Source organism: Falco cherrug, chromosome 3 (genome assembly GCF_023634085.1).
Source record: "Falco cherrug isolate bFalChe1 chromosome 3, bFalChe1.pri, whole genome shotgun sequence".
Lineage (NCBI taxonomy): Eukaryota > Metazoa > Chordata > Aves > Falconiformes > Falconidae > Falco > Falco cherrug.
In genome coordinates this window covers 86,990,549-87,008,905 of record NC_073699.1, presented here as the reverse complement: position 1 = coordinate 87,008,905, position 18,357 = coordinate 86,990,549, and the positions used below count along the sequence as shown (strand labels likewise).

At 41.0% G+C, this 18,357-nt stretch overlaps 1 protein-coding gene across 7 annotated transcripts in view; it reads right to left on the bottom strand.

Moving 5' to 3' along the window:
• TSNARE1 (t-SNARE domain containing 1) overlaps window positions 1-18,357 on the bottom strand; it is a 508,015-nt gene that overhangs the window by 233,927 nt on the left and 255,731 nt on the right. For 6 of the 7 annotated variants that reach the window (XM_055705272.1, XM_055705271.1, XM_055705270.1 and 3 more), the window contains one exon: window positions 6,898-7,065. In XM_055705272.1, the coding sequence (XP_055561247.1) occupies window positions 6,898-7,065 (168 nt within the window). The remainder of the gene's footprint in view (window positions 1-6,897; window positions 7,066-18,357) is intronic. The other variant, XM_055705274.1, reaches the window with a different exon arrangement.

Genomic DNA, 18,357 nt, shown 5'->3' with positions numbered 1-18,357 from the left:
TAGATTGGATATTAGGAAAAATTTATTCACCAATAAGGTTATGAAGCACTGGAAGAGGCTGCACAGGGAGGTGGTGGAGTCCCCATCCCTGGAGGTACTTAAGAGGCATTTAGATGTGGCACTTAGGGACATGGTTTATTGGTGGGCTTGGCAGTGCTGGGTTAATGGTTGCACTTGATGATCTTAAAGGTCTTTTCCTGCTTAAATGATTATATGATTCTATGATATGATTCTAAAACTGCCTTTCTCATAGAAGCCAAAACATTTGAACAGACACACCTCAAGCAGACCTGCTCCACAAAGAAGCCTGGAAGTTAACTAGCTCAAGGTTAATGACAGTGCTTGAGACAGGTGTCATCTGGAGTGCAACAGGGAGCGAATCAAAATGACACTGAAAGCACCAAACCAACACTGGCCCATTTAGGGCACAGCCTCTGAAACTCCAATTAATAAAACTTTTCAGTGTTGACTGGCATGACACTGGCAGTTTGAAGGCAACATGTTAAGGATGTGGAGATTGCCTAAGGAGGGATTTGATGTGAAGACAAGTATTTGTAGTTTGGAGCAATGCACAAGTTGTGGAAGGCACGAGGGGACGGAGAGGGGAGGTACAGGCAAATATGAAAATGGTCACTTCATGAGTCTGCTGGGATAGACTGCTTTTTGTTCTCAACACTTTCTAAGGCTTCTCCACATTTTCAAAGAGAACAGCTGTCACTTTCACATATCCCTTATTTTGCCCTCAGGCTTGCCCAGTTTCCCACATAACTGCCCCTTAATTTGCCTTACTCCTCCTCTCTCCTAAATGTCCGTGAAGACTAAAGGAAATTTTTTGTGATCAAATCATTAGATCAATAAGGCTGCAGCTGTACATGGACATGGAAGATGCCCACTCTCACACACTGGAACTGCACATTTGCACTTCATTGCATTCACATCATTAATTCCCCTCACCCTCCAAACAGTGTGGCTGCATCAAAACTGCTTACGGAGAACACGTCAACTCTGAAACTGTGTCAATATTTGGGCAAACATTGGCTAATCTGGGTCAAAAGTGTGCCAGGATATGCTCTAACAATTTAGAAGTACAATGAGTGAGTTCTAGTGTCCTTGGTACTGCTTAATTTACTGGTGTAGAAATTACCTAGCTATTTTCCATCAGCACTTGTAACGTCTGAGTTGGATCCATGGGGCGTTTTACACATTTCTTCTGTTCAGCTTTGTTACAACGCCAGGATCCTATATATGGTCTGCTGCTGTAGGAGAAAGGACCTAACAAATGGGAAATAATTAAGAATAGAGCACTGAAGTGACTGAAAAGCAAGGGAAACTGACTTGTGAAGAGGAGGATAACTGTTAGCATTTGAGGAGTTTAAAAGCCAAAGGGGAAGAAGAATTATTTGCAGGGTCCAGTAGAGTTTCACTAGGTGTAAAGAGCTGAGAATGAGAAAGGGATCTTTAGCAAGAACAGAGGGAAGTATTTCATCAACACCGAAGCCTGCTGGACCGTGAAATAGTCTCCCGAAATAAATGGTGGCAGTCTTACAGATCAGGTCATTTTAAATTATACTGGCCAAAGTACTGGAGCGGATTCTTTAGGGAACAGCTCAATATTGAGTCCCAGGGATGGCCATGTCAATCTCACAGGCAGCTCTGCTGCTCATGATAATTAGGCTCCACCATGCTGCCATGAAAAGTGTGCTGTTTGACAGTCATGGAGCACCAGATCTTTTACTTATGGTGCTTGTCATGATATGGTGTTATTTATACATTACTCTGAGTCCAAAAGTCTCTGCAAAGAGGGAGGCAGAGCCCTCATAAGTCAAACCCCTGGACTATTGAAGCTGATGAAAGATATAAAATAACTTGCATTAAACCTTCTAAACTGCTGGCATCAGTGAGAGATTTTACTGAAAATACCCCTCAGCAAGAAATGATATGTAGTAATGTGTGACCAAGGAACAGGTTTGAACTAACAAGTACACTCTGACGGACTCTGTGGGCATTTTTGTTTTGTTTTGTTTTGTTTCATTTTTATTGTATTTAATTTTCTGTCTGCTTATAAATGCTTGACTGACGGGCATGGAGGCTGCCGTCTAACACTTCTCTTCAAAACAGATAGGGAATGAACATCAACATTACTCAACCCAACCCAGAGGGAACAACCTTTCCTAAAAATAAAAGCATTTCCCTCACACCTTTTACCCCACCCTGTCCAACTCTCCTTCTCTTTTGCCAAGAGAAGCAACAACTAAAATGAAGCTCTGCTAATGCGTATTGCTTGCTTCAGGATATCCTCCGCTGATGATTAGAAACTGGATGGAGGTATTCTTGTCATATACTCACTTGCCAAATGTTAGCAAAGCATCCCTAGACAGCATCGTCTCTCATGCTCTGATGACCACATACTACTGGAGGAATCTGCCTACCTTCTCACATCACCCAAGATAATGCTTGAGTTCTGTACAAATACCAAAAGAAAGAGATGGAGACTTGTGGAAATACCCCAGGGAGCAGGGGAGAACCTTCTTTGTATTTACTGTGTCTTCTGACCAAAACCAGGAAGGAACATGCTGAACAACTTATTCCCCCCATTCCCTTTGAAATGCAGGATGAAGCTTTCAGCCTTGTTTTATAGGTAAGTGGCTTCAGATCAGTATGATCAGTGCCCAGGGCCCATCAGGAGTTGATGGCACAGTTGACATCTGAATTAATTTCTCCGAACATTTTCCTAGCAGGGACTCTCCATGGCTGCACAGGCATCTGCAGCTGATGGTCTCCAGTTCGCAATGCCTGTCCATCCAGTAGCAATTAATCATTAAACTGCTTCAGCTAGACTGACCTTGTATTCGTTTGATCTCTATGACTGGCTTCCTGACTGCTAAATAATATGGTAACTGCAATTATCTGCATCAACTGACTGGCACCTGATGGTTTCCAGAGCTGAGAGGTGATGTCGTTGGTCCTGGTAGCATCACGTTTGGTAGCAGACAAAATGGGCAGCTCACTACCTCCATGGGCTGAGCTCCTATTGCCGCTGCTCCTCCTGCCGGGGTGGGAAGATAAAGGGGTGTAGGGAAGTCAGGATAGATGAAGTGAACCTTATTTCATGGACAACTGTTCCCAATACCAGGAGCAAGCCCAGCTCTCCAAATCTGCCCTTTCCCTGGTATACTTCTGTCTTGAGTATTCCCCAGCTCTTCATGGTAAGACAACGCCTGCTGCTGTGTTAGCAGCCTGGGAAGCACAGGAGTGGGACAGGAGACTGCTATGAGAAAGGAAAGAGGGCTGTGGAGGCAGTGGGATGACTTGGTGATGACTCCAAGGAAATGGTGGTGGGGTCTGGGAGGGGTTCACCTTACCTTCCTTTCTCTGGAAAAGCTATCTGAATGGGGAGGATCACTGTAGGCTTTGTGATTCAATATGGCACTTAACATCTTTTTTATAGGTCTTTCCAGTCACCAGATGAAATTCTGAAGTTCTCTATTCAATGGTTACCCATTTCTTCTCAAAGTTTTATCTCCTTCCATTTTTTTACATGACCACAGGATGCTAAATTACGTATTTGTGGACAGAGCTTGTGCCAGCACTGAGCACTGACAATGCACATTACAGTACAGCTCATGTATTTCTGATGGCACATTTTACACTGCTATATATAAAGTTGTTATGGCATTTATTATTCACTGCCAATACAGTTCAAGTTAAAATAGGTTTTATATAACAGTTCAAAGCAATATTTTAAGAAATAACACTCGTGTCAAGGCTGCTGTGTCCTACCAAATTTTGACATTTCAAAGCAATAAAAAATCTTTATCCAAAATGTAAGGTTTTGGTGAGACATCTCCCTTGCAGACTTCTCTATTTTTAATCTGCAAGCAACAGCGAAATAAGGACATTTAAATAAAATGAACAGCCAGCTGAACTTTTGACATGGCTGTTATCTTTCTAGGTGGAAACTGTGAATGCTGAAACGTGCCTCAAGGGATGTTCATGACAGAGAACAATGTCCCATTAACCTGAACCTCTAAAGAGATTCTGGAGATGCGAAAAACACACAAGTGGGAGAAAGTCATTGGAACATTAAGATGATGTCTATTATGGGCACAACTTTATATCTGTTTTTCAGGACACAAGACAGGAAAAGAATTTATTTCCTCATTTCTTTAGCAGTGAAAAAGGTTTTATATCCATTCTTGCAAAAAGGGCAAATTCAAGTCTCTTAACAAAACAAAATAAAACAAACAAAAAAATAAAGCCCTGATACTGGCACCAGCACTATGGGCTCCTCTAAAGTTGTATGCTAATCTGTGGCCCAGAAGAGACAATATTCTAGCAATGCTCTGTGACCTCTTCTGTGCTGCTTAAGATCTATGTGTTTCTGGTGCTAGATATGCAGAAACATAAAAACCCCAGAAAGACCAATCTACTTGCACAAGATATGCTTTGCACAGCTCTGTTCTTCATTCTGGTCCCCAAAGAGCAAAGGAGAACAAATGCTATACATCAAATTGGCAATAAATTTAGTTTATTAGATGTGTTTGACAGTTAGGAATAATGTTCCTTTTAGTCTTCTTGATTACTTATTGGTTTTGAAAACGTATTGGAAACATGTTGTAAGGGTGACTATGAGCTCAGTGAGTCCCTCCTCTGTATGCCCACAACTTCTAATGAAATCAGGGAAGTTTTAATTTGCAAGATGAGTTCTTTCACAAGAAATATGTTCATGTGGGTCAACAAACAGAAAAACAAAACCCAGTGAAAATGAGCACCATCTGCTTATTCAAATACAATTAGGGAGAGGTATGACGCAGTCCAAAAATCCATTTCATTTTCATTATAATTCTTTCAAAGGAGATGTTAAATAAAATACTGTTGGCCCTAAAAGTTTTCCTCCCAAGGAGAAAAGTTTAAGATACATTTGAAATCATGCTTGTGGAATGCAGTCCTCCTTACAAGATGAACACGGATCTTGGACAGCAAAGCAAAATAGATGCAGGACATGGGGAAAAAGAAAGTGCACATCTTCTTAGGAAGCAGAAGGCTGAAAAAAATTAACTGCCTCAGTTGAATAAGTTAATCACAGGTAAGTTTGCATTTAGGCAGAAAGGTATACAGCATCTACCAAATCAATAGGTACACAGCCTGCCCAAGACGTGTTGCATTTGTTTAGACATCACGCAGGGCTGTGACTGGATTTACTTACTTGCCTGAAGTACCCCCACCAGAGCCACGTGGGCCAGTGCAGCTCCGCGCAGAGCTATCAGATTATGGCCCAGAAATGGCATTTAACCAGCAAAACAATGATCTCTGAGGAGACATGACTGCACCTCTCGATTCTGCAAAGTTGGTGTGCTTGGGGCTGGTTTGGGGCTGGTTGTTCTCCACTGCCTAATGGGCAAACACTAAATGTGGTGGTGGATTTTGTGTGGGGTTTTGTTTGTTTGTTTGTTTGTTTGTTTGTTTGTTTGTTTTTCTGGGGAGGGCAGGGGGCAACATAAAGACACAAAGAAAAAGGCAGTGACTATTTTTCAAACAGAACATCCTTTGTGTCCACACACCATTTCAGAAATACTTTTGCTACAATCTTTCTTGAATATCAAAGTGCAGGAACATCCCAAACCATGCATTTTCTTGCAACAAAGTTCCCTAGAGTTTGTCCTGGTGGATGCAAAGAGATTTCTCAAGTATGAAAGGTCAATTCACACCCAAGGATACTCAGTATGAGAATATTATTTAAAAATTTCATCTGTAGTAATGCACGTAAGTCCACAAATCTCAATCGCTTTTATTCAGCAAACAATAATAGAAATTAGGCATATGCTAACCTCCTCTCACTCCTGTAAAACTATCAAAATTTCTTTTTTAAAGTGTTGAATGACATGTAGCTATCAATGTTTGCAAACAGAGTTCAAAGCCTCAATGTGTCTACATCTGGAACGTTTGTTCCCTTTTCTCACTAACTCAATCACAGTTCCTGCTGTACCACAACCAAAATCTATTGTGATAAAATTAGCTCAATCCAATTAAAGGACAAAGTATAGTTCTTAATTAAATGTTCTGATTATTCTGAAGCCTTCTTTTTTTGGTTCATCCTGAGTTTAGGACTGTAAAAGCACACAAATTAGAAAGATCTTAAATGTTCTGGTTTTACTAATGTATTGCTTAAATTTGAGTAACAAGAGTTTCCCAAAAGCATAAAAAGAGAAGTATAAAAAGAAAAATGTGGGATGTTTAACTTATTCAGACCTCTTTTTGTTCTTTTTTTCGTATTTTATTTATAGCACTTCTTAAAAAAAAAAAAAAAAAAAAAAGAGTAAAAATAGTACATCTTCTTTTAACTGCATTAAGAACTTCCAAATACTTTGGTAAAGCAAAAATATTGAATTGTTTGAAAAATGTTAACAAGTTATTTCCTTTTGTCTACCTATTCTCTCTTTTGTCTACCTATTCTCTCTAATGGTAAAGCTGAATATTTTCTCTCTGTGACCAATTCCAGTTTCAAGTTTGCATGCACCCAGAAAGGTGCTTTGCTGCAGAACCAAGCTGAATTAAACTACCTCCATACAGACTCTACTATGGCAGACTCTACTATGGAAGACTAACTGGAAAAAAAACCAACCCAAAACCCAACAACCAACCAACCTCAACCTCACTACATTAGCCTGTGAATATTAATTATTTCTTGTCATTTTCATTACCGGTCATACGGATTTCTAATTCTTCCTTCTGCCACTGATTTCCATTTTGAGAAACACTTGATAATCGCTCCCATTTTTAGCAATACTGTACTGGCAGCAATGTAAATCAGCATTTCTTTCATCATGTTGAGCAACGCACAACACAAGAAATCTGCACTTCCAGCTCGCAAGCCCCTGATGGGCCAAAGTTACTGACCTCAATCTGCTGAATGGCCTCTTCCCGCTGACGGATGGCCTCCAGATCCTCTTCTGTGATTTCCGAGAGCAAGGCTTGATCCTGGCTTTGGTCCTGCCACATGCCATCTCCTCCGTTAAAGATCTTCTCACCATCAGGCAGGTCAGAGAAGGGGGTCCTCGGGCTCTGCTGAGATGGGAGAATGGAAAGAAAGCAAAAGAAGTGTAAATGTTGTCCAGTTTTACATAGCCTTCTTATGGGAAAAGAAAATATTAATATAACAGATTGCATAAACAGTGGTGAAAAGGTGAAGAGAAGAATAAGTTACATGCGAGGAAACATCAGGTCTTGAAGAAAGCATTGGGACCTGAAGCTACATTTGAGCCCCAGCAACCAATTTCAATTTTCCAACAGTTCTGACAGAACAAAACATTTACATGCATCTGAAAAAGGACACATCTACCTTGTTGATTTTCCTACAAATCCTTCCAAAATTAGATTTCTCAGGCAGACATAAAGCTTACATATTTGTCTAGAAGACTTTATGATCCAACTTGCAACATAACAAAGGATCCTACCTTGTCTATTTATGAGATAAACGAAATACAGCTAAAAAATAAGAAAAATCGTTATAGTGATGTGACTGCATTGTCATCAGTTTGAGCAACTCAACAGTTTCATGGTGTTCACTTGGTAGAGTTAACTGATTTTGCCGACACATCAGACACCACTTTCTACATAGCTAGATGTTCATACCGCCTGTAGGAAATGTGCTTGTATTCAGATCCAGATTGTAAGAGCCTGTGCATGATCCACCTGCATCTGCAGTGCAGGTAGGGGCAGAGGTTTAAACAAGGGCTTCTCCTCCCAGCCTTTAGCTTCTGTGCTTATAGAGATGTTAGGTTCAGTCTAGGCTGGACTCAGAGAATGAACTGACACAAGGTTAGTTTGGAGAATCAGGAGGCTAGGCTCAAGTTCTAAACTAATAGGCACTGCTGACGACTCCAATCCTACAACTACCTGAGTATTTCACTTCAAACCATGCACACGGTCCTTTAAACTGGCCCTGAGCTGAGCTTTGACTCCTAATCATAAGTTACAATAAAAAAAAGCAATCCAAGTGCTTCCGATGCTCTGAAGTTGAAAGAAGAAATGGCAGTTGCTACGCACGTTCTTGACCCGAATGTCTTCCAAGTCTCTGAAAGCTACGAGGGAAAACAAGCACAAGAATGCAGAGGGATGTTCAGTTCTCTGCATCTGGGCTTATCTGAAGCTCAAACACCAGGACTTTGCAACAAGTTGTGCCCCCCCAAAAAAGGCTTTTTTGGTCATTTTGTGGCTACGTTTTCAAAGATATTAAATGCCCTCAATTCCCACAAAGTGAATAGAAAGCAAGGCCATCAGGCAGCTTACTGGAAGGACACGGAAGGACTGGAGAACTGTAAAGACGGGGCTGGAATGACTCGAGTGGAAGTTGCAGGGGAAAGAATGCCAAACCACCAGAGCAAGAATGAGAAGCCTAACCAAGTATGCATGAGGGAGACTGAGAAATGAGGGAAAAAAGCCACTTACAATGTGTTTTACTTCTTGCTTTTTTGCTTACAGATCTGCCTTGGAGGAAGTGTGAAGAAGACACAGAGAAAATGGGTAACATTTAACCCTTGCAATCACATTCAGACCCTCTATCTGGCCAGATTTTGAAGAACATCAGGCATCTGAAAATAATTATTTAACTCTTTAACTCTTCTTTAGTTCTTCAAAAAGTGTATAGTTTCTGCATTTATAAAATACAGAATTTTTGCCATTGCTAAACCTAATTTTGCCTTACAAAATTAATTAGTTATTATTATCGCCACCATCTCGTTGCAGACAAGGAAAATTAAGCAATGTGATGAAGGAAGAGGGGTGATGGAAGAAGTAGAGGCATACAGGCAAATCAGCAGCAAACAGTCAAGCATCTTTCAAAAATATAAACAGGAGATTTAAATCTTTGACACCATTGCCTTACTTTGTTTCATCCTCTCCTTCCCTGGGATCTGTTATCTACACAGAAAGGGTATGTTACAGGAAGAAAATCGTCATTTAAAATGAGGTTTAAAATTCATTTACACTTTAAAAGACACAATTTAATAGGATTAAGATACTCTGGGGGTGTTTTATTCACTAATTATTATGTGCCTTGGACACTAACTTATCTGGTAGAGTGTTTCAGTGCCAAAAGCATGTATTAATGGACTCAAGAAAAAAAGCCCTTGGGGTATTCTAATGCTTCATTTATAGTGATAGAGGTGTCCCCTCATCTTCACCAGTGGGCTAAGCAGGACGTGCAGAGGCAGTTATACTGCACAACACCAAGTAGGCTAGAAGACCTCAAGTGCCTGCCTTCTCAAGACACAGGAAAACACTGATCTAATGAAATTCTTGTACTACGGTCACAGCAAGGAAACCGTGCCATGGACCTAAATGCAGATGAACGGACACTTAAAGCCACGCTTTCCCATACTGATATACATTTCAGTGGAAGATGGCAAATTTACAAGTTTTCAAATGTTTTCTGTTCTGTTCTGATGTGGGAGCACACAGGATTAACACAACAGCCAACAATACAACAATACAGCAACCAACTCTTCAAATTACATGAGTCCATCTGATACCACAGTTGTACCACAAATATGCTTGACCTTGGCCTGTGTCAACTCTGTTAGTCATCCCCACCTGTTGTTCTGGTATCCGTAAATAAAACACACACCCCAAACAGTCCAGATAGTGCAATGCCAGTGGTGCTGCTCAGTCATCTTTTACAAAAAGCAAAGCTATTCATGTGTTTAAGTAGATAATGGTCTAGACAGAGATGGTTTTCTCTAAACAAAGTCATGGCTTAAGTTAATTTCGGAGCTGCTGAAGGCAATTACTTGACTTTGTATCCTTAACATCTTTCAAGAAAATCCAACCATGGCTGCTGAATGAGTGCGTAAACCAGGAAACAATGGGATGCAGGGGAGCTGAAATTTCCTTCCAGACATAAAAATAGCTCTAAAGTAACATTAAATATAGTGACCAGGACTTGCTATTGGGGTATGTATGGTGGCTGGGTGTGCTAACAAATTAAAAGTGCTTTTGTGTTTGTTGATTGTACAGAGCCCCTCATTTCTGTGATCAAGTGAACAAATCCTCAGTTTGGAAGTGTGAAGAAATCTAATTACTCTTAATTCTTCTGATTGAAAATTGCATATAGCTTGGATTATCAGTGGTCTTCATTCCCTTTTGAGTTGTGCTCATTGCCATGTCTGACAAAATACTTTACTGATAGCAAGAAAAGATATGATGGAGGGCACTCACTAAGCCTCCACCGATAAAGTTCCTTTTGACAATGCACTGGAAGGGGCCATAACTCCCTATACAGCCATTTCTGCATTAAATTTGATTTAGCGCCAAATTTTATACCCTGTGAATCCCTGTGTAATTTTCTGTTGGATTTCCTTTCATAAATTGTTAATTGGATGTGTTTGAAGTTGTTCTGTTGTTAAAATTTGCCTGAAGCAGATTTTTGTCAAGACGTATCTATAAACCAAACTCTGCCTCTGAAAAAAAATGATACGAGAGAAAAAGTTGAGTATATCTGATATACTCAGTAGTTCTTTTAAAATTAAATTCTTAGGACTGAGGTTCATACTATGCTGTTATTCATCATATCTGAAAAATTATGCCTAGGCACAACATTTTTTTCTGTTGGATAAAATCTTTTCACGAGGATAAAATCGTTGCTGCTTACAACTACATTTTTTATCAGATTTATTTTACAAATGGGGAGATGTTATATGCAGCTGCTGATAAAGTGGAAAAAAAAAAAAAAAAAGAAAAGGTTTTATCTGGATGGTGACAACTTCTGCCAGTATCGTACTTTACCAGCATTAAAATCTTTACATCAGAAATTGCATGTTGAGACCTCTCCAAAGATTACCCCCTCCCAGCCCCCTGCCTGCCTCGCTCCCCATTTGTATTTTAGAAGGGACAGAAGAGGAGCATTAACAGACACAGTTTCTTCTCCTTGTACACAGCAGTATCACAAGTTTTACAACCCATGCCACATAAAATCACCAAGCAAGGGACCAAAATGACCTCTCTCCTAGTTCCCATATGGTCTTTATTCCACACAGAAGCAGAAATCTAAGGTGAACCTTACATAATATAACATTCAATCACCCCTCACAGTTCATCTTCAGAGACTTAGGCAATCTCCTGTAGCAGCAAGATGTGTGCTGGTACCGTCTCAGTCCTGTAGCTCCCTTTTACATTTCTAACGATGCCATTTCTAATTGCTCAATCCAAGATTGTTCCCTTATCAGAAATTAAGGATGTGAAATGCTGACTGGAGATGGATGAGAAATGGTTCTTACTGCTGGTGAAATGTTTACTGATTTCAAAGGAATTTTTTTTCCCACATCTCATCAAAGCCTGAAGATACAGAGAAAAATTATATGATAGAGAGAAAGAGGGAATGACACACATACACTCCCTCCAGCTCAGGTAAGTTACAAGTCAGATAATAAAGGTGCCCAATCTCAGCTGCAATAAGATGAGCCTCTCACTGTCTCTCCAAAAAGAACTGTAAAAGTTGATGTAAATAATTAAGATATATCGGCGCTGCATTTACAGACTCTGTTCACCAGACAAATGACAGACTGCAGGGACAGGAGGATGAAGGGCTGAGGAAGACCTTCACACATGTCTACCTTCAACTTTGGTACAAAGGAAGTTGAAAAGGAGACTTAATGGAGTGCAGTGCCTGGAATTAGACAGTGTGACCCCATTTCTACAGCATCTTCCTGCACCCCAACTTCAACCAAGAGTTCTGGAGAAGGAGGGTTTCATTTCTGACTGTGTGTGAATACATGGGAAGAGGATGTTAATGCACTATCTTAGGATGGATGTGACACAGCTGTTGGTACATCAAAATGGGGAAAGTGAGTCTCCTAACTGGACTGAAAACCTAATTCTGGAGAGTAAGAAGGAACGCAAGTTCCTTCTTTTCTGACTACTCCACTCGCATGCACGCTTCAATCAGTTGGAGCTGTCCTCATCATCACTTGGCTGTAAAGACACTTGAGGCTGCCTTTGATATGCACAGGACGGTTCACAAATTCATCATTACCTCCAAGTTTATATGAGCACAGGTAAGACAAGTCTCACTCACATAAGTGAATTTTGTACTACATGCTGCAGGTTGCTCCAAGGAAATCTGCAACCCTGAAAATAGGGTATTTTAGAGGTCTGACATGACTCAGATAGTAAAGCAAGGAAGGTTGCTCTCTGCCTTCTCCAATTTCCAAAAGCCTTGTGCACCTCTAGCAGGGATATGGCCAGCTCAAGCCGTAATCAACACACCTCCCACGCCTCCCGCAAACTATCACATCTCCTTGGGTAACATTCTGGCTCTGGCTTTCAAACAAAATGCAAATGCAGAGATGTTTATCTCCTGCTTTATAGTATGTATAGATATATAAACAGCCAGGCTACACTTTATGAGGATATCCTATTCTCACTAGCATCCAGGCTTAGAGATTCACGTTTTATTGCATGTGGAATAATGAAGCTGGAGTGCCTGCATTAAAGATCAATAAAATACTTTACATGGAGGGCCACTGTGCAGAATACCGCTGTAGTTATGCTGCCTGCCTGTGCCTGACACATTTTTAATAGCATGTTGGCACTGCAAGCTGCCCAGGACAAAAATGGCAAGGAGAAGCTAGTTTGGCCTGCCTATCGATAATGTACAGCTAGGTTAAGAAGACAGATAAATTGGATTAGATGATCTTTCTCAAACCATCCTTCCAAAACAACTAACCTTGCAGACTCAATGAGATTTAGAGCTGTATCTCGCCAGGCAAAAGCCCAAAGCAATTACAGGTAGAAAGGCCTTAGGCAGGCACAGAACAAGCAGCCTGGGACTTCTAAATCTTTTAGAGGAGTGAAATAGTGATATTACAACTTTGCATTATCTTTCACACAGAAGATCGCAGCAGTGATTGGTAATCTCAGCTCTGTTCTCCTATGAGGAGAGCTTCCTACAATAATGGGGGAAGAAATGCAATCACAAATTAACCATTGCTTGCTCTTCCTTTTCACTTAAACATGGGCACATGTAAAACTACCGTAACAAGGACAATTTTAAATCAGGGTATTTCTAATTCTTCCTGCATGCATCACTAACATGGGCAAATACAGAAAGGCATTCAGCATTTTCGTCAAGTTATGTAAATTTAATTACTCTGCACCAATGTAGCATAAGAAAAAAACAGCATGGGGAAATTAGCATAAAGGGAAGAGCTGAAGTGCATTTTTATTTAAATTAACTGGAATCTCTCAAGTGTTTCTGTCTTCACTCTTGATCAAGTTGTTTACTTTTGAATGACGCGAACTTGAAATTGAGCAAGAAAATCACCATTTCTACCAGCTTCCTGCTACTGAATCTGCAAGAAAGTATATATTTTAGGGAAAATGTAATAGCAGAACCTATTTTGCTAGTTCGCTTCTCAGCATTTATAGATTTAATCGTTCAAGTCTCTGCAGTCATGAAGACTAAGAAAATCCATTTAGTTTCCTGGAACTAGAAGAGACTTAGTAACAGAGTACCTAGTTCATACCTCCTACAGTTTTCTTCTTCTTTATTTTTCCTTCAAGACTTTATTACTTCACCAAATTCATTCTAAGCAATCCTGACCTCATCACCTAGGGCCGCTCTAGTTCAGAGTCAATCTTACTGTACTCAGGGTGAGAGAATTAAATGACCTGTCTGTGGTAGATGAAGAAAAATAAAATAAGCCAGGAGGCTGAGGTTTAGCTTTCCGATAACCAACGTGCTTTTAAGAAGCACAGCATATTCCCAGCCCAAGGTGAAGACAAAGTTTAGGAGAAATACCCTTCCTACCAGGCTTAGATGGTGGGGCTGGCACTGCTATTTTGTACAATTTCTAGGGCAAACTTCAGTTATCGTGAGGGCTACATTTTGTCATGTATTTTCACCCTGCATAATTCTTACAGATACCCTATAAGGGAAGGAAGGAGCAGTTCTTCCTGCTGTTCTTTTCAGTCCTTCTCTTTTTTTCTCTTGATTTGGCAATTTTATCTACCATGCAAATAGATGGTCCCATGGTGATGTGAGTGAAAGGAAACAGCAACAGTGAAGAGAGGTATAAATTTCCCCTCTCTTTAATCTAACATTCTTTTCTTTTTGAACCTATTTCATTGAATGATTTAAATCTGATTACACATGTCTATACCCATCCTTCTCAAAGCCAACTGCCTGTGCTATCACTAGCTTCAGGTGGCATCTCTGTAAATGGAAAGCAAGTGGATAAACACTCCTTTAAGACTGCCATGAGGGAGAACATTCAATGGTATTTTTATAGCATCGCATCACATTCCTAAAGCTGTTTCTGCCCTTTCCTAGCTGTCTGAATTATATTCTCATAATTCTCCATCTCTGCGCAGCTCTGCTGCTGGCACTGTTTTTTGGCTGGCACTGCTGTCTGAGAACTGCACTGTATGTCGTCCCTGGATCCTGATGCTAGGCAGAAAACTCCCCTGCTTGCAGCTCCCTCCCTGAACATCTGAAGTACCCAGCGTTTGTGTAAATGGACCCTGCTTGCAAGAGCTCACAGACACATCAAGACTATCTAGAAAGGACTGTGTTGTCTCTGCCTCCTGACATATGTGCCACACAGCTGGTGAGCAGGTTCCTGCTAGAAAGGCAAACAAGAAGGAGAATGAGTCACTGCCTCGCTTGTTAACAGCCATCTAGAGCAAAAAAAAGTGAGAAGTCTTTTGCTTGGGTTCACATGGAGGCAAGAACCAAATTCAGCTTGACTTTCTGCACCAGAGACAGCCTCTAGCATGGGCACGGTGCCACTCCGTAGTGTGGAGCACTGGAAAAGTAGGAAGATGCTGGGAATAAAAAGGATGTCTTTCTCTTTCAAGAAAATGACTGCTTTTGTATTTTGCATTTTGTTTTTGGAGTGCTCATCCACTTTTTTTTCAGAAACATGGTTTACTCCCACCAAACCTCTTCAGCATCTATCTTTTAACCTCTTTTTGTTACTGGCCTTTCAGGGTTTCATTGGACTGCTTGGTGTCCAAGCAAATGTTCACAGTCTGTGATTGAGGAACATGCTCATGTAGTGACTGATCTACAAAATACTTGACCATTTTACAGCCCCTGCACTGTCTGTGTTCACCATATTTCAGCTACTGCCCAAAAGCCAGATCCCTAATTAGTACAAAAATTGGAGGCAACTTTTCACCATCCATCTGGAGGAGCTTCGCTGAGCCTTGTCAGGGTAGGTGGCCAGTTGGTAAGGATGGGGATGGGGAGACAAGGTTCCTGCCTGTTTGTGAGAGTAGCGTCCACTTTTGCAGGAGAGGAGGAGAAAAGTGGGCGCTGAGCTTTGAGTGGTGTGATGGGATAACACTCGTTCACCCCACAACTTCTGGCACCATCCACAGAAGAGCCCCATCTCAAACAATGTTAACATTGTACAGAGAAAAGAGCAAGGTACTGCAGCACAGAAACGACTAGCTCTGCACTGGGACGACAACAGTCCTGCAGGAAAACATAACCTATTTTCACTTACAGGCTTTTCTCAGCAGCCTTCTATTATCCATCAGATTTCAACATAAGGCATCAAGATGTAAATGGTCTTCTTTCTATCGCAAAGGATGCTCAGCCTTTTGGTCCAGTTCACAGCATTTTTTTTCCAGCACTCAGAACAAAACAGGAGGGTTATCACAGGCTAGTAACTTTAAAGTCAGTGATTAACTCAAAACAATCAAGCAAAAGAATAAGAGCCATGCAGCATCCATCTGCGTAATTAACTGGTGACTCCCATGTGGCAACTCCACCTAAGAATTCAACCTCTCAATAGAGAGAAAATCAAGTCAGTGGAGTCCAGGGCAGGATTTGTCCCACCCAAAATAGACACTCCAAGCAAGTGTGAAGTCAGCAGTAGACACTGCATGGCATGGCATCAGCAGAGAAACCAAACAAATCAAAAGCAGAAGTTGGGAAGTTCAGCAAGAAAGTGTCTTTGGCAGACCCTTCGCTTGCGTAACTGCGATAGGTGAAGAGAGAACAAAAGTTTATGCTTCCTCAGTGCCATGTAATTTTTTATTTTTTACTTAATTTAACTGTAAATTTGCTCCAACAAAGCCTATTGATCCAAGTCTGACTGCAGGCAGCTGCTTGTTAGGTATTTCACTAATGCTATACACAAACCGTTAATTGTTTTTCTTCAGGACATTTTTGGTTATATTAAAATACAAACAAAGGTAGTAAAAACATTAAAAAGACACAAAATGACAAACGCCTGCAGTGGCAGACACCAACTGAATCAAAATGAAAATATTGAAAAATCTAATTTGGGGGCTATCTAGTAGCACTGCTATACAACAGGTTGTTATGGATCAGAGACACGAGCGGTGGCCAAGCTCTGGTGAACTCATTCACAACGGCCAGACAGCACGTAAAGGGCTTGCCCTGGCTTCTCTTTTCAAGAGATTTGATGAAAACTTTCTGTCTCTATGGAGATCTAATTAGACTGAGCTTTTTGACCAGAACTGACCAGAACTGAACCCGTCATGAGCATCTCAACTAAAATGACATTTAGCAAAGCAAAGATGCCGTGAAGATGATGGAGGAAGTCATCATTAACAAAGACTAGAACATTATGTTGGGCTACTTCCCCAAACAAGTAGCACTGAAGATTTGCCTGCCTCTTTTCTAGGGTCTCTTGTTAGATTATTTAACAAAGTATAAATGCAGGCAAGTGACGCTGGCAATATAGTTTTTGTGAAAGCCCCTTATCACACATCAGTTATTACATGCAGATGGCCTTAAAAACAGGTGGTTGGATATTTCTCTGCTGGTTTTGCTAGAGTCAGACATGGGAGCTATCACAAACCCCACCCTGTTAGGAAAGCCATGAAGGCAATCCCAACACAGCTTGTGTGGGTTGTGTTTTCAGCCATCTCAGCAGGATCTGTAGGAGTGCATCTGTCTATGCTTATAGAGGTTCTGCTCTTCCTTTAGGGTCAAGAAAATAGCTAAAGCCAGTCTTTATGGGCCTTTTCTTAAACTTAGAAAACAAATTAGGGCTTTAGCAAAACCAAGTAGCTTTTTTTCTAACATTACTTGCTGCTCCTGTGTGCTTCAATCAACAGCTGCTTAGGGAGCAAGTTCTTGGTCTCTTAAGTGACATATCTGCTTAAGCTAACAAGGTGTGAGATGAAAGTATATAAATTAACAAACAGAAATTCATAGAATCATATCACATCATTGAATGATTTAGGCTGGAAAGGACCTTAAAGATCATCTAGTCCAACCCCCCTGCCATGGGCAGGGACACCTGCCACCAGACCAGGTTGCTCCAAGCCCCATCCAGCCTGGCCTTGAACACTTCCAGGGACAGGGCATCCACAGCTGCTCTGGGCAACCTGTTGCAGTATGTCACCACTCTCACAGCAAATACATTCTTCCTTATATCTAACCTATATGTACCCTCTTTCAGTTTAAAGCCATTCCCCCTTGCCCTGTCACCACATGCCCGTGTAAAAAGTCCCTCTCCAGCTTTCTCATAGGCTGTCTTTAGGTACTGGCAGCTGCTATAAAGCTTCCCCGGAGCCTTCTCTTCTCCAGGCTGAAAAGCCCCAACTCTCTCAGCCTGTCTTCACAGGAGAGCTGCTCCAGCCCTCTGATCATCTTTGTGGCCTCTGGTCTCGCTCTGACATGTCTAAATCATTCTTATGTTGGGGGCCCCAGAGCTGAATTCTTATCTCCCCATGCTTCCTACCGTATATATGTATATTTTTTCCCTCCAAGCACGGTATGTTCCAGCTCATGGACACAATCATCCAATTGACAATGCTGGGAGGAAAGGCAACTACTTGGAAATTAGCATTCGATTCTAATCTTTTACTCTTAAGTGTATAATTATGGCAGAACATGCACAGCAGAGCCTAGTTAGACAGGGACTTCTGCAGTCAAAAGTTTGTAGCATGTTCCTAGAGACATAAACTCAGTGAAATAGAGATGACTTTTTCCACTAAGTTGGTGAAGTGGCTGCTGTCCTTCTAAAAGTGCTCTTTAAAATCCAGAAACATCAATGGGGATTTTCCCAGTGGCCATTCCTCCTCCATGCAGGAGGGGATGAGTCTGGTTCGTTCTCCTGACCAGTGACAGTTGCTTGCTAACATAGTCTTATCTCCCAACCTGTAAATAACCTTAAAAAATAAGTTCAGTTGAAGGGAATTAAATGCTTGACTGACTTCTACGTGCTGTGACAGCAAGGAGTGACATGGATCAGAGCACACTGTTTTCCTGGAAATATTTAACAACTAGTCAACTTTATTTGGAGGACATGAGCTTCAGTCTCAAGAAAAATGAAGAGTGACAACTTGAATTTCAAGTCAAATGAAGTTAGGATATTT